The 14552-nt window shown below is 46.3% G+C and overlaps 1 protein-coding gene across 4 annotated transcripts in view; it reads left to right on the forward strand.

Moving 5' to 3' along the window:
- The window catches only part of EOGT (EGF domain specific O-linked N-acetylglucosamine transferase), a 43676-nt gene extending 31041 nt beyond the window's left edge, over positions 1 to 12635 (forward strand). For all 4 annotated transcript variants that reach the window (XM_002713300.5, XM_051851481.2, XM_051851482.2 and 1 more), the window contains exons 14-18: positions 209 to 277; positions 6008 to 6069; positions 6964 to 7083; positions 9522 to 9624; positions 10394 to 12635. In XM_002713300.5, the coding sequence (XP_002713346.2) occupies positions 209 to 277; positions 6008 to 6069; positions 6964 to 7083; positions 9522 to 9624; positions 10394 to 10540 (501 nt within the window). In that variant the 3' untranslated portion in view covers positions 10541 to 12635. The remainder of the gene's footprint in view (positions 1 to 208; positions 278 to 6007; positions 6070 to 6963; positions 7084 to 9521; positions 9625 to 10393) is intronic.
- The last annotated feature ends 1917 nt before the right edge of the window (positions 12636 to 14552 follow it).

Below are 14552 nucleotides of genomic sequence, written 5' to 3' on the forward strand. Positions count from 1 at the left end.
GCTGCAGCGCCGGCCTACATTTTCTTTTCAAGTGGATATATTTTTATTCTTGGAGGGAACAATGCCAGAATCAGGCTAAAAACAATCGGTCCATAAATGTGTCCTCGTTGAGTTCCATCTCTTGGTGAAAGTCAGCTTTTAGGGTCAGATATTCATTCGTCTGTCCAGACAGAGGCAGCCTTATTTTGCATTTTCATTTGGATTACAGGATGGCAAAATCCGAGTCACCATTCTGGCACGGAGCACAGAGTACCGGAAAATACTAAATCAAAATGAGGTAAGTTTTTGGTGTGTATTTTTGACATCATCATGTTGAATTTACCAACCTGTAACTAATGTGCTTTATTTTTTCTCACCACATTAGAAGGTTTGATTTAAGCTATTAGTTTTTAGAGAAGTTTGATGGCCTGTGACTAGTCTGTTTGTTGGATGTGAATTTCTGCTAGAAGTCACTGAACTCCTTCTGGCCTTATTGCAGACAGCTCAGAATGGAGATAGACAGAAATGAGTCTTGCCTTGACTACTGTAGTTTGCTGAACATTCGCCCTCCGGGCACACTTGCTGTGACAGTGCAAGACTGTCTTTTGGGAGAGGATTGATGGCCTGTGGCAGGGCTGTGCTGTCCTGTAGCAGGTTGAGTTGGAGAGGTCTCCATGCTCCCATGTCACTGTGTGTCTTAGAAATTGGCCCCATCTTAGGCATTCCAAGTCATTTCAACAGCACCAACTCACAAGTTATGTTTAACCTCAGGGAGATCACCATACAAAGAAAGCTCCTGCCTGTCACGTCATTGCTCAAAGGGAGCATTGGGCACCTGCTATGTGCCAGGCCATGTTCTTGTCCCCAGAGGTAAAGATTGGGGAGGTCCCTACCCTCATGGAGCCCTAGAAGCGAGAGATGAAGTCAGTCAGCTCGTAGGGTGATTTCACATAGTGATGAGAGCTGTGAAGGAAGCAGCAGATCGATGGAGAGAAAGAGCTGGGGGCATGTGGATCGGGGTGGGAGGCAGTCAGGCCAGTTGTCTGGGTAGATGCTGGTTGAACACAGAGCTAATCAGAGAGGGATCTAGCTGGGGATCAGGCTTCTGGGCAGAGGCGAAAAGCCTCCGGTGGACTGAGCTTTGGGTTTTTAGGAAGTGAGGAGGATGCAAGGATGGCTGTGGCATCTCCAGGGAGGTGAGAGAGATGTCTAAGGAACTCAGGAAGGTGGACATGGTTCAGGATGTGTCATCTCAGCCCCTGGGACCTTGCGGAGGGGTGGATTTTATTCCAGAGTGAGGGGGAAACCACTGTGAGTGTTGGATTTAAAACTTTTTAAAACTTAGTTGAAAAGCAGAGAGACCTACAGCTCTCTCATCTGCTGGTTCACTCCCCAGTTGGCTCACAGCAGCTGGGGTAGGCCAGGCCAAATCTGGGAGTCAGAACCTCCTTCTGGGTCTCCCATTGTGGGTGACAGGGACGTGGGGTGTGTATTAGCTGGGAGCTAGAATTGGAGCTGCGCATTGAATCATAGTACATTGATATGATATATGGGATGTGGGTGTGTTAACTGGTGTCTTAACCAGTGGGCCCAACATTGGCTCCTACTGTGGATGTTTAAGCAGGTTGTGGCAGACAGAATATCTCCTTCTCCTTTCTCCTTCTCCTTTCAAACAATGCTTGCGTTCTAATCCCTGGAACCTGTGAACAGGTTAAGTTACGTAGCAAAGGGACATTGACCTTGCAGATGGAATTGAGCTCTCTCAATAGGGAGTCTATCCTGGATTATCCGTGTGGGCTCAAAGTAATCACATATGGGCCTTAAATTCTATCTACCAGAGGACATTGCCTGGAAAGCTCTTAGTTGGATTCTTCTCATTTCATTTTTCCTTAAAAGTCAGAGAGGGAGATTGGAAAACAAGTCAGAGAGGAGACATCAGGGCCAGAGAGATGCAGCGTTGCTAGCCTTGAGGGGCCTTGAGCCACAGAGTGGGGATAGCTTCTTCTTCTTCTTCTTCTTTTTTTTTTTTTGACAGGCAGGGTGGACAGTGAGAGAGAGACAGAGAGAAAGGTCTTCCTTGGTTCTCCCTCCAGTGGCCACTGCAGCCGGCGCACTGTGGCCAGCGCACCGTACTGATCCGAAGCCAGGAGCCAGGTGCTTCTTCTGGTCTCCTATAGGGTGCAGGGCCCAAGGACTTGGGCCATCCTCCACTGCACTCCCGGGCCACAGCAGAGAGCTGGCCTGGAAGAGGGGCAACCGGGACAGAATCAAGCGCCCCGACTGGGACTAGAACCCTGTGTGCCGGCGCCGCAAGGTGGAGGATTAGCCTAGTGAGCCGCGGCGCCAGCCTGGGGATAGCTTCTTGAAGCTGGAAAAGGCATGGAAGTTAGTTCTCTGGGACCTGTGTTGTGGCTCAGTGGGTTAAACCACTGCTTCCCGTGGCCGCATCTCTACTGGAGCACTGGTTCGAGTCCATGCTGCTCCACTTCTGATCCAGCTCCCTGCTTGAAGCCCTCTGGAGAGCCGCAGAAGATGGCCCAAGTAGTTTGACCCCTGCCACCCACAAGGGAGATCAGGATGGAGTTCCAGGCCCCTGACTTTGGCCTGGTCCAGCCCTGGCCATTGTAGTTATCTGGGGAGTGAACCAGTAGATGGAAGATGGTGTGCATGTGTGTGTGTGTCCCTCTTCCACTACCCCCTCCCTCACTCCTGATCACTTTTCCTTTCAAATAAACACATAAATCTTAAAGAAAAAAGAAGAAAAGGAAATCTGTTCTCCCTGAGAGCTTCCAGAAGGAACATAGCCCCCACCACTTCAACTTTAGCCCAATAAGACCTGGACTGGACTTCAGTCCTACAGAATTGTATGGGGACTAAATTGTGATCATTTAAGCTACCATGTTTGTGACAATTTTTTTTTTTTGCAGCAATTAGTAAATGAATACACAAGGAGAGACATGAATTGACTTACGCATTTCTAAGTCACTTTGGCTGTAAGAGTAAGAAGAAGGGGTTGGGTAGGAGCTGTTCCTGTGGCCCAGGAAAGAGTGTGGATGAAGGTGGTGACAGTAGAGATGACACAGTAGGTAGAATCAGGATATATTTTGGCAATAGGACCTAGGATACTTTTGGAATGTACAGTACAGCAGTCGGTAAGGCCAGGAAAGATCCTGATAACCCAGGGTGATTCCTAGGCTTTTAGCTTGAGCCATTAAGTGGAACTAAAATGGAAAAAAAAAAAAGAGTAAAAGGGAAGGTGGGGGCAAGTTTTGATGGGTAAAGTATTTGCACAGGTTATTTTGGATGCCTGATAGACTGGTCACATTGTGTAATTGGCATCTCTTCCCAAGATCCCTCTGAGCCACAGAGGACATGACCACATGGCAGGAGGTGGCACTGGTTGGAGGCTGTGTGGGTGGAATAGATGAGCAGTGTGTATGTTCTGGAGACCAAAAATAAAACTTGGGTTGTCTCTCAGTGTCCACGGGTGATTGCTTCCAGGACTCCCCATGGAGACTACAACCCTTGGGTGTTCATGGCCCTTGTATCGGCCATGTAGACTACAACCCTTGGGTGCTCATGGCCCTTGTATCAGGTGCTGTAGTATTTGCCTATTACCTGCACATTTCCTCCCCTTTATTTCAAGTCATCTCTGAATTACTTAAAATACCTAATACAGTGTAAATGCTTTATAAACAGTTGTTTATTATATTAATGTTAGGAACACAAATTCTGTACATATTCAATATAGATGCAATTTTTTTTTTCTATTTCCAATCTGCACTTGGATGCATCTGTGAGTGTGGATAAGGAGGACTGACTGTGTATCAGATAGCGCATTGCAGGATTAGATGGATGGAAGTGCCACCAGCCAACAGATCAGTGGTCTATATTGGTATAGGCTATACATGTTGAGTGCTAATTATCTGCCAAGCATATTACTCTGTACTCACCAAGAATTATGTCCCCCAACACTCCCAGAACTCATGATGCTGGTACTTTATTGATATCCTGTGTTGCAGACAAGGTCACCAAGGCGTACTGGTTGAAACACCTGTCCACGGCCACCCAGTAGTGAGCAGAGAGGCCCTGGGGGTGAGAGCCAGGGTGTCTAGGGGTGAGGCTGCTTTCTTCCACAGAGGAGGTTGAATCCACCTGTATCCGCATCCATCAGGAGGGTGCAGGCTAAGGATCAGCACCAAGCTGCTGGACAGGGCCCAGGAGAAGGGTGGAGGACTGATGTGTGCCATACATGCCAGGCAGGACAAGTTCAGATGCAATCACACACAGGCTTCCCGCGTGGCCTTGTCCAGAGGTGAGAGGGGGTGAGTCAGCAGACACCAAGCCAGACACCCCAGAATGGACTGCTTTTCTCCCTGGGATTGACATCACCTTATAACCCAGCTACAGGGCGAGGAGGAGCACACCTTCAACCATAGATTGATTATTGAGTAGATCATAAAACTCAGATGCTCTCATTAAATGATGGTTTACGGAATCCCGCCCAACCTTAGCTTTTGAACTGTTGTGTTTGAGGCCACTTCTTTGGTGTGACTAGAAATTGTGAAAAAGAGCACACTGGCCGTGGGCCTCTCGATTCCTTTTATGTGGGCATTTCTCATTAAAAGAACAAGGCTTATGCCATCTGATTGATTCTCTTCTAGAAAATTGATTTCTTTTTGCCTGTCCTCATTCCTTGAACTCTTTGATATAAACTGTATGTTTGTGGGAGTCCAGGGCTATCTAGAGAGAGAAATTTCACTTTACTGTTACGTGTGTGTATGTGTGGGGGTGCGGGTGGGTGGATGTGGAAGGGGGCTGGGATTACGAACCGTTGCTCTCTATAAGCAGGAGAGTAGAGTGCACTGGTTAAGAACACACAGGTTCATATATATGGCTGGTGCCGCGGCTCAATAGGCTAATCCTCCACCTGTGGCGCCGGCACCCTGGGTTCTAGTTCCGGTCGGGGCGCCGAATTCTGTCCCGGTTGCTCCTCTTCCTGTCCAGCTCCCTGCTGTGGCCTGGGAGTGCAGTGGAGGATGGCCCAGGTCCTTGGGCCCTGCACCGGCATGGGAGACCAGAAGGAAGCACCTGGCTCCTGGCTTCGGATCAGCATGGCGTGCCAGCCGTAGTGGCCACTTTGGGGGTGACCCAATGGAAAAAGGAAGACCTTTCTCTCTCTGTCTCTCTCTCTCACTGTCTAACTCTGCCTGTGGAAAAAAAAAAAGTAAAAAAAAAAAAAAAAAAAGTACACAGGTTCTCAGTGGAAAGACCCAGATTTGATTTTGGCTCTGTATTGCGGGCTAGAAGTTACTTAACGTCTCTAAGTCTCTGTTGACTCATTTATAAGATGGGCATACTAATAATACCTACTTGGCATGATTTTTCATGAGGATCAGGTGATATCGTGCACAACCAGTGACACTTGTAACCATGGCTACTGCTATTGTGGTACAGTATATGCAGAAGCCTCCTGCCCGATACAAGTGCAAACATTTCCGAATGGTGGTAATCCAGTGTGGGGTTCTGATGGCCTAATCATGACGGGCAGAGAGAACCATGAGTGTGTTTTTGGTAATAGAGGAATCATGCTTTGTTTGCTAGAAGAATACCTGTTTTTCTATGTAGACGTACCAACAATGTTTTTCAGATAGTGAGGTCCAAACTGCTCATGGTTTATCCGAAATGAGGTAATGCACAGGAAGAAGGCCCCTGACGTAATCTCTGGAGCATAGTAGGTATTCAGTAAACACAAGTTGAAAGCTGGAGGAATAGCACCCGTGGACACTTAGTGAGTCTCTGACCTGAGCACTTTTCCTCTCCTTTGTAACAAGTCAGGGTGTTGGTGTTTCAGGAAAGTAAAGTCCTATGTTTAAGGGATAGAGGCTGTATTTTAATTCAATTAGGGTTGAAACCAGTAGACCTAAAGAATAATACCTGAAAAATATTATATGCAAAAAAGAAGAAATTTTAGAACCCAGAGAGAAGGAAAAGCAATTCTAAATGTTTCTCTCTCTTTTTTTCCTAGCTTGTAAATGCACTGAAAACAGTATCTACATTTGACGTCCAGATTGTTGATTACAAGTACAAGTGAGTCAGAGACAGCCTTTTGGGCAGATGCTGTTGTCTTTGCTTGGATGAATGAATAAGAGGTGGACAGCATTTTTAAAAAAGATTTTATTTATTTGATTTTTAAAAATTTATTTATTTATTTGAAAGGCAGAGTTTCAGAGAGGCAGAGGTAGAGAGAGAGAGAGAGAGGTCTTCTATCCGCTGGTTCACTCCACAGGTGGCCATAATGGCCGGAGCTGCTCTGATCCAAAGCCAGGAGCCAGGAGCTTCCTGGTCTCCCATGCGGGTGCAGTGGCCCAAGGACTTGGGCCATCTTCTACTGCTTTCCCAGGCCATTAGCAGAGAGCTGGATCAGAAGTGGAGCAGTTGGGACCTGGAACCGGTGCCCATGTGGGATGTCAGCACTGCAGGCGGTGGCTTTACCCACTACACCACAGCGCCAGCCTCTTTTTATTATCTTAAGGAAACAATTTCACTTTGTGCCAGAATGTCATCAACATGTCTTCTACACTTGCTAATTCCTCCTCTCTTGAAGAGAGGGCAGGCCTTGGGCTCAGGGCCATCTCCTGCAATGGTATCTACCTGGTTCTCAAGGATACTTTTTAGGTAGATTGTAAATACTTCTGCAGTTTTATTGATGTTATGTGTTACTGGTTTCCCTTTAAGAAATCTATAAAAGTTTCCTTTTATAAATAAGCATACTGAAATCTAAATAGATAAATGAGTGTACTTAGAAACATGTTAAGTTATGAAGATGTCATTAATTACTACAGTGCCCATGAAATGGGCAGAGTGTAGAGGGGAAGGTGATGTGATGGGAAAATGCGCCTGCGTGTTGAATGTCTTGCAAATGCTGACCCAGCCCCTCCATGCTCCTCTCCTCATCTCTTGTCTTGTTCTGTTCATTCACAGAGAACTTGGGTTTCTGGATCAACTCAGGATCACTCACAACACGGACATATTTATTGGAATGCACGGAGCCGGCCTCACCCATTTGCTCTTCCTTCCAGACTGGGCTGCAGTGTTTGAACTGTGAGTGTTTGCGGCAGTTTGACAGCCAAGCGCCCGGGCAGCTATGCCTTGGGCTTGCTGGGACTTCCACTGTGAGCATCCAAAGGCTGGAATTATTACAGAGAAGCCACATGCTATAGGCACATGGAAAGAAAAACAGACCAAAAGCTCTAGAAGTGTAGTTTGTAGCCAGCCATTGCACTTGTTAGTAAGCAAATTATTGCTGCCGTGCCCCACCTGGCATGGTAGGGAGATGTGAGAATGGGGTCTCCTTCCCTCTTGCCTCGCACACTGCCTGGGGGAAGCTCTAGGTCTTAAGCTCAGCACACCCCCAAAACACAAGCCAGGACTTCCCAGGGAGCCTCAGGCCCTCGGGTAACTGATCTGCTCATGGTTAGTTACAGAGACAGAGTCTTCCCGCCCCAGTAATTCTGCTCATGACCCCGTGCTCCGTCTTCAGTTTTTGACATTACTGGTGTGATTGTCTGTTAGCTCAATGTCCCTTTTTGAGTCTAGTAGCCTGAGGTTGTGGTTTTGTTTGAAAAAGGACTTGACTCAGTATTTAGAGTATTTGGGAAAAGAATTGTCATGGACATCCAGTGCTCTCACAAGCATTTTTTCCCAAGTTTTATTTATATATTTATTTATTTGAAAGGCACCATAATGAGAGAGATCTTCCAACTACTGATTCATTTCCCCAATGCCTGCGACAGCTGGGGCTGGGCCAGGTTGAAGCCAGGGACTTCATCCAGGTTTCCCACATGGGTGGCAGGGACTCAGGTACTTGAGTCACCATCTGTTGCCTCCCAGGGTGTCGATTAGCAGGAAGCTGGATCGGAATTGGAAGCAGAACTCAAATGCAGGTACTCTGATACGGGATCTGGGTATTCCAGGGGGCAGCTTAACTGCTGTGCCACAGTGCCTGCCCCTCTCCATAACACTTTGAAATATATGCATAGACGAGAAATTGCTGGATGAATGTTGACTCTAACTCACTTCAGAGAGGGAGAAGGAAAGGCAGAAGATAGCAGGAGAGAGAGCACGAGAAATGTAACTGGGAAAGCTCAGGCCTTGGCATGCCCTAGACCTGGTTTCAGTTTGTCCTTCACGGACTGGCTTTATGACCTTGGAAGTGACTTCTAGTCCACTTCCATACTTGTAGAGACAGGAGTATTATGTGATAATGTCAAGTTCATAGGCAGTAGACACTATTGAATATGAGTAGTTTCCTCTGATCCTCAACCCTGTTATTTATTTATTTATTTTTCTATTCTGTTCTTTAAAAGTTAAGTTAGGAGGCCTGCACAGTGGCACAGCGGGTTGAGCCACTCTCTGCAGTGCCAGCATCCCATGTGGGTGCCAATTCAAATCTCAGCTGCTCCACTTCTGATCCAGCTCCCTGCTGGTGCACCTGGGAAAGCAGCAGAGGATGGCCCAAGTGCTTGGGCTCCTGCACCCCTTGGGAGACCATGCTTTGGTCTGGCTTAGCCCTGCCCATTGCAGTCATTTGGGGAGTGAACCAGTGGTTGGAAGATCTCTCTCTCTCTCTCTTTCTCTGTAACATTGCTTTTCAAATAAATAAATAAGAATCTTTAATAAAAATTTTAAAATGCTGGTTAAGTTAGGGGTATGCATTGTAGCACAGCAGTTCAGCTGCCACTTGTGAAACCTGCTCTGCTTATTGGAGGACCTGGGTTTGAGTCTCGGTTCTACTTCCACTTCAGCTTTCTGCTTCCTCCTGGGAGGCCACTGTTGATGGTTCAAGTGTTTAAGTCCCTGCTACCATGTGGGAGACTTACGTGGAGTTTCAGGCTCCTGGCTTCCACCTGGCGCAGCCCTGGCTACTGCAGGCATGTGGGGACTGAGCCTGCAGGTGGAAGATTGAGTTCTCTCTGTCCTTCAAAAAAAAGGGAACAAAAAAGTTAGGGTAATTTAGTTCTGAAACTATTTTTGAAATGATTATGCTCCGTCTTATTTATTGTTCATAAAACTTGTTCAAGAACATTTAAGGAGACACATTTATTTACTCCTCAAGAATTTTTTTTAAATTTTTTTTAAAGATTTATTTATTTATTTGAAAGGTAGAATTACAGAGAGAGAGAAGGAGAGGCAGAGAGAGAGAGAGAGAGGGGTCTTCCATCTGCTGGTTCACTCCCCAATTGGCCGCAATGGCCGGAGCTGCGCTGATCCGAAGCCAGGAGCCAGGAGCTTCTTCCAAGTCTCCCATGCAGGTGCAGGAGCCCAAGGACTTGGGCCATCTTCTACTGCTTTCTCAGGCCATAGCAGAGAGCTGGGTCGGAAATGGAGCAGCTAGGACTCGAACTGGCACCCGTATGGGATGCTGGCACTGCAAGCGACGGCTTAACCCGATAGGCCACAGCACCGGCCCCTCCAAGAATTGTTGATCAGACAGGAACCCTGGACAACAGCCTCACGTGGTGCCTCCCTCACGTGCTTAGGTACAACTGCGAGGATGAACGCTGTTACTTAGACTTGGCCAGGCTGCGAGGGGTCCACTACATCACTTGGCGAAGGCAGAACAAAGTCTTCCCTCAAGATAAGGTAAAGTTCAAACCCTGTGCTCTCTGTTTCATTCCCGGCGGGGAGGGGGTGCCTTTTTTCTTTCTAAGGGCCGTTTGCTCTTTATAATATCATTCACGGGCTACAGGAAATCAACTTAAAAATAAGCCTGCTGAAGACTTAGTGAATTTTGAGTCTTGCCTGTGGCTGCCTTGGCAGGGCCAGACCACATGATTTTGAGGGCCTTATATGGCCCTCAGGCCGAATGTTCGCCAGCCGTGGTAGGGGGGCCTACTTATTAATATGAAAAGATGGTCATTGAACTTATATCCCCAGATGCACTGTCCTTCTCCAGAATAGTGTATTTTAGATCTGCAAATTGCAGAAAAAGGAAAGCCAATCTCTTAGTTCTTTGCTATTGGTAAGACAGCTTCATGAAATTTGGGCATGGAAAGATCTATTGGATGATATGTAGCAGGAATCAGCACACTACAGCCCTGTGTGGCCAACCGGGCTTCCCACCACCTGTTTTGGTAAATAAAGTTTTAGCAGGAACCATCATGCTTCCTGGTTTGCGTGTTGTCAGTGACTGCCTATGCCTTTCCAGGCTGAGTTGAGCAACCGTGCCCCTGAGCCTGTGCCGGGAGCAGAGCTGGAAACGAGTTTTGTCTGGGCCTTTAAAGAAAAAGTGTGCTGAGCTCTGGGGTCGAGTACGTGCAAATAGTTGCCTGAGTGAAAGTGAGACCGTGTTCTCCCTGAGGGAGGAGCAAGGCTCAGCGGGCGGGGGCCTGTGTTCCGGTTTGCCTTGCAGGGCCACCATCCCACTCTCGGGGAGCACCCAAAGTTCACCAACTATTCTTTCGACGTGGAGGAGTTTATGTACCTGGTCCTTCAGGCTGCAGACCACATATTGCAGCACCCCAAGTGGCCGTTCAAGAAGAAACGGGACGAGCTGTGAATGCGTTGCGTCTGTTTGCCCAACACGGAGTATTTAAGCACTCAGCACCCAGACTCACGATGAAATAGGTGAAACAACCCGTTATTCCCTAGCCCTCAATGACCTTGTCTATACCAAAACATCCTGCAAGGTGTTATTACGCGTTTTAGAGTCTTTAAGCATTTTATATACCTTTTGTGTCATTGCTGTGTGCCAGTAGCAATCGTACTTTTGCACTGAAAGGTTTTCTTCTGTAATTCAAAAGTTGGGGGTGCACCCCCTGCTGTGATGGCGCTTTCTTCTTAGGGATGCCAAAGTTTTCAGCTTAAAAGTTTTAAAGGTTTTTGCAAAAATCTCATTGATTGTAACTCCAGAGCGTTCCAGCTTGCTTCTGATACAGTTGGGTAAATTCACCACTGCTCTTTGAGTTACTATGATCTGTTCCAAGCACTATTTGTGGTAGAAAAAGAAAACACGGACAACACGCATGCAAGCACGCACAGTACTGGGCTAGAGCACTGTGTTACAGACGAGTGTTCCAGGTTATTGGCTTCAAGAAACTAATCAGGCCGCTGTAGTCATTAGTTATTCTCATATTTCATGTTCAAATCATGGTTCTCCAAACTCTGACAACCACGTCTGATAAAAGCGAATTTAGGACTTCTGTGGGATTGTTGTGTGTCTCTTCCAGCTGGTTTCCATGGACGCCTTCCAGCTATGGAGAGCATCATGCTATGTTTCTGTATGAAATAGTGGTTTCCACTGTGCAAGGATTTGTACCCCATGTACCTGTGTGTGTGTGCGTCTACCTCTGCGGGCATGTAAGCATGTCAGCCTTTGATTTTACGACTTCACAGTAGTTACATGTGGAGAACTTTTCCCTATTAAAAAAAATTAGACCAAAAAATAAAATAAAGGAACACAGGAATTATCTCATCCAGATGAAAAGCCAGAAGAAAATGCCAGTGATGAAAATGGATAGCTGAGTTGTTGGGAATGGGATTTGCCATGGATTTATTTTACTGCAAAATGTGAAGCTGGCATTGTATGAACACTTGAGTAGTCTAATTTAGAGATGAGATGCTTCTGTTTTTTAAGGTAGGGAGGAGGTGAGCGAATTACAGTGGAGCCCAAGGATTCCCCCTCCCCCCAATTTTAGAGTGGTTTTTAAAACAGGAAAATGCAGCACATAAGTGAGTTGCAAAACAAGATGTTTCTGTCTGACCTGGACAGATGTTTGCTGAGCCCTGCTTTAAAAGATTATGAACAATAGTCGTGTAGAGTTTAGGAATATTTATTAAAATATCTGTAAAGAAAATGGTGAATCACTGTAGCAATAACTTTGGTCTGGATCTTAAAATTGTGCACAAAGAATTATGACCTTCGAGGGTACCTCGAGAATCCTCTGAAAAATACAATTAAAAGAGAAGGTTTTTTTTTTTTAATTTGGTGCAATTTTGAAGTTCATGCATAGTTTTTTCACATTTTGCCTTTTTCATGAACTTTTTGAAGACTCCTTGTGTGCGTGGATTTCAGAATTTTTTTTTGCATCAAAATAGACTTACCTTTTAATTCTATTTCCCATGAACTTTTTTAGAAGTACCCTCATATGATGAATTTTTAAATGACAGGTCTTGATACTGTTCTTTGAGCAACTACTGAAAAAATATTTCCCATGAAAGGAATTGTAACAGCTCGATTGCATTTTGATTCCGTGAGGTATAAATATCTGGAAAAGTTATCTGGAACAAAATCAAAGTGTCAACATTTGTCTTCTTACCTCATTTTAAGAAGCAGCACGTGGAAACGTGATTCTATAGACTAGTGTTAATTGTGTTAATTTCAGAAATTGAGAACAATTTCATAAGAAAGCAATTATGTTTAAATATTTTGCATTTAAAGATTACATTTTATAAAAACAAGGAAAACATTTGACATGTGAACTATGAAGTTAAATTTTTACTAGACTTTTTTGTGGAACAAAAGATCTTCAAATTGTAAGAAAATTTAACATGTAAAGACTGTTTTTACATTAAGTTTTTAAGAGAAATGCATTTCATTGTACATTTTGGGTATGGCTTTGGAATAAACCTTACATTTTATTTGAATATCAGAACCAAGGTTTTCTGTGTCTGAATAATACATGTTTGCCTTTTTGTAGCAGTCTGGTAGCTGTTATAAAAATTCAGTAGTTCACTGATGAAGAATTCGGTTTAAGCAAAAATTTTACCTTCTATTTACTTAGCAGTTTCTTACCCAGTGCTTTCACAAAAGTCACTGTGCATCATCCTTACCAAAATGATGTGAGATTATAGTTAGTGTTTTTCATGTGAAAAACTGTCCTGAAGACCGCAGGTCTTCCCTTGTCATTCATTCATTCATTCGCTCATCCAGTGAATGCTGATTGAGCCATGACTGTACCAGTTAACGTTTAACTTCCGGGATCCAGCAATGAGCAGAACAGAAAAAAATCATTGTCCTCACGGAGCTTACGTTCTTGGAGGAGACAGACGGTAAACAGCATCAATCAGTACTGTACATAGTGTGCCAGCTCCTGCACATACACTACAGAGAAAGCCAAAACCAGAGCAGACAGAGGGTCTGGGGTCTGGGGAAGAGGTGTGTTCCTGTACACTCAAGTAGCAGTCAGGGTAGTCCTCATGGAGGAGGTGCCATTTGAGGCAAGACTGGAAGGAGGTGAAGTGGTGTGTTGTGTGTGTGGGGGGGCAGGGGGCACTATGAGTATAACTGGACAAAGAGCATTCCTCAAAGAACAGCATGTGCAAAGGTCCTGAGTGTGTTTGAGAACCAGCAGGGAAGCCAGTGCAGCTGTGTGAGCAAGGGGCCGGAGGTGAGTTCAAAGCGATAATGGGGCTGAGGTCCACATGCTCTTGTCTTTGGATTCTGATGAGCTGGAGCCATAGAAGGGATCGGAACAAAGACTTGCCTTTGAACAGGGTAACTGCTGGGAATAGACTGTGGAGCCACAGCTGACTTGGGCTATCCTCTAGAAAACAGACTCTGGGTTGGAGAATTGCCAGCAGGTGGGCTCCCGGGGAAGGCCCAGGACTGGGTACCCAAGAAATGCAGCCGCAGTGTAGCAGCAGGTGCCTCCTCCCCGGGGCATGGGAGCACTGGGGGTGGACTTTCAGGGAAGCCCCCAGTGAGGCAAGTGTCCGTGAGCCACCCGAAGGAGGCCACCGGAGAGGCACGAGATGGCGGCAGGCCCCCCAGGCTGCAGGGCAGGGCGGACCGGAGTTCAGGGGCCGGCCATCAGCAGCTCTCGTTGGCTGGGCCGTGTGAGGCAGCACCCACAAGGGGGCGCCCTTCCTCCTGTCGACCGGAAGTTAGATCCAAAGTCTTACAGAGTTGCTTTTTTTTGTTTTTCAGGACGTCCTTCCTGGTGTAGAAGGCTGGGAGAGGGGCAGCAGCCTAACATTTTGGGCTCTGAGGCCGTGCCAGGTCTCTACTGCGTAGTATTAGTTGTTTCCTTTCTCCACAGTCCTTGAGAAATGTGAGCGATCATTGTTTTACGTATTTAAACAGCAGAGCGGTTCAAGGAACAGAGCCAGTAAATGGCAGGTGGGTTGCATGTAGGACTTTTTTTTCTTCTTCAAGATGTGTTTGTTTATTTGAGAGGTAGAGTTACAGAGACACAGAGAGAGGTTTTCCATCATTCCCCAGATAGCTGCAATAGCTGGAGCTGCGCTGATCCGAAGCCAGGAGCCAGGAGCTTCCTCCAGGTCTCCCATGCGGGTGCAGGGCCCAAGGACTTGGGCCATCCTCCACTACCTTCCCAGGCCACAGCAGAGAGCTGGATTGGAAGTGGAGCAGCCGGGACTACAACCGGTGCCCATATGGGATGCCCGCGCTGCAGATGGTGACATATAGCCCACTACGCCACGGCGCCGGCCTTGGACTTTTTTCCTTTTTCTTGCAAAGGGATTCATATTAGGGTATTTACAGGACATAAAGGAGAGGCGGGGGAGAGAAAGGCCTGGAACTGGGCCTGTTTGCACAGTGACAAGTGGTT

This window comes from Oryctolagus cuniculus, chromosome 10, assembly GCF_964237555.1.
Source record: "Oryctolagus cuniculus chromosome 10, mOryCun1.1, whole genome shotgun sequence".
In the NCBI taxonomy this organism is placed as follows: Eukaryota; Metazoa; Chordata; class Mammalia; order Lagomorpha; family Leporidae; genus Oryctolagus; species Oryctolagus cuniculus.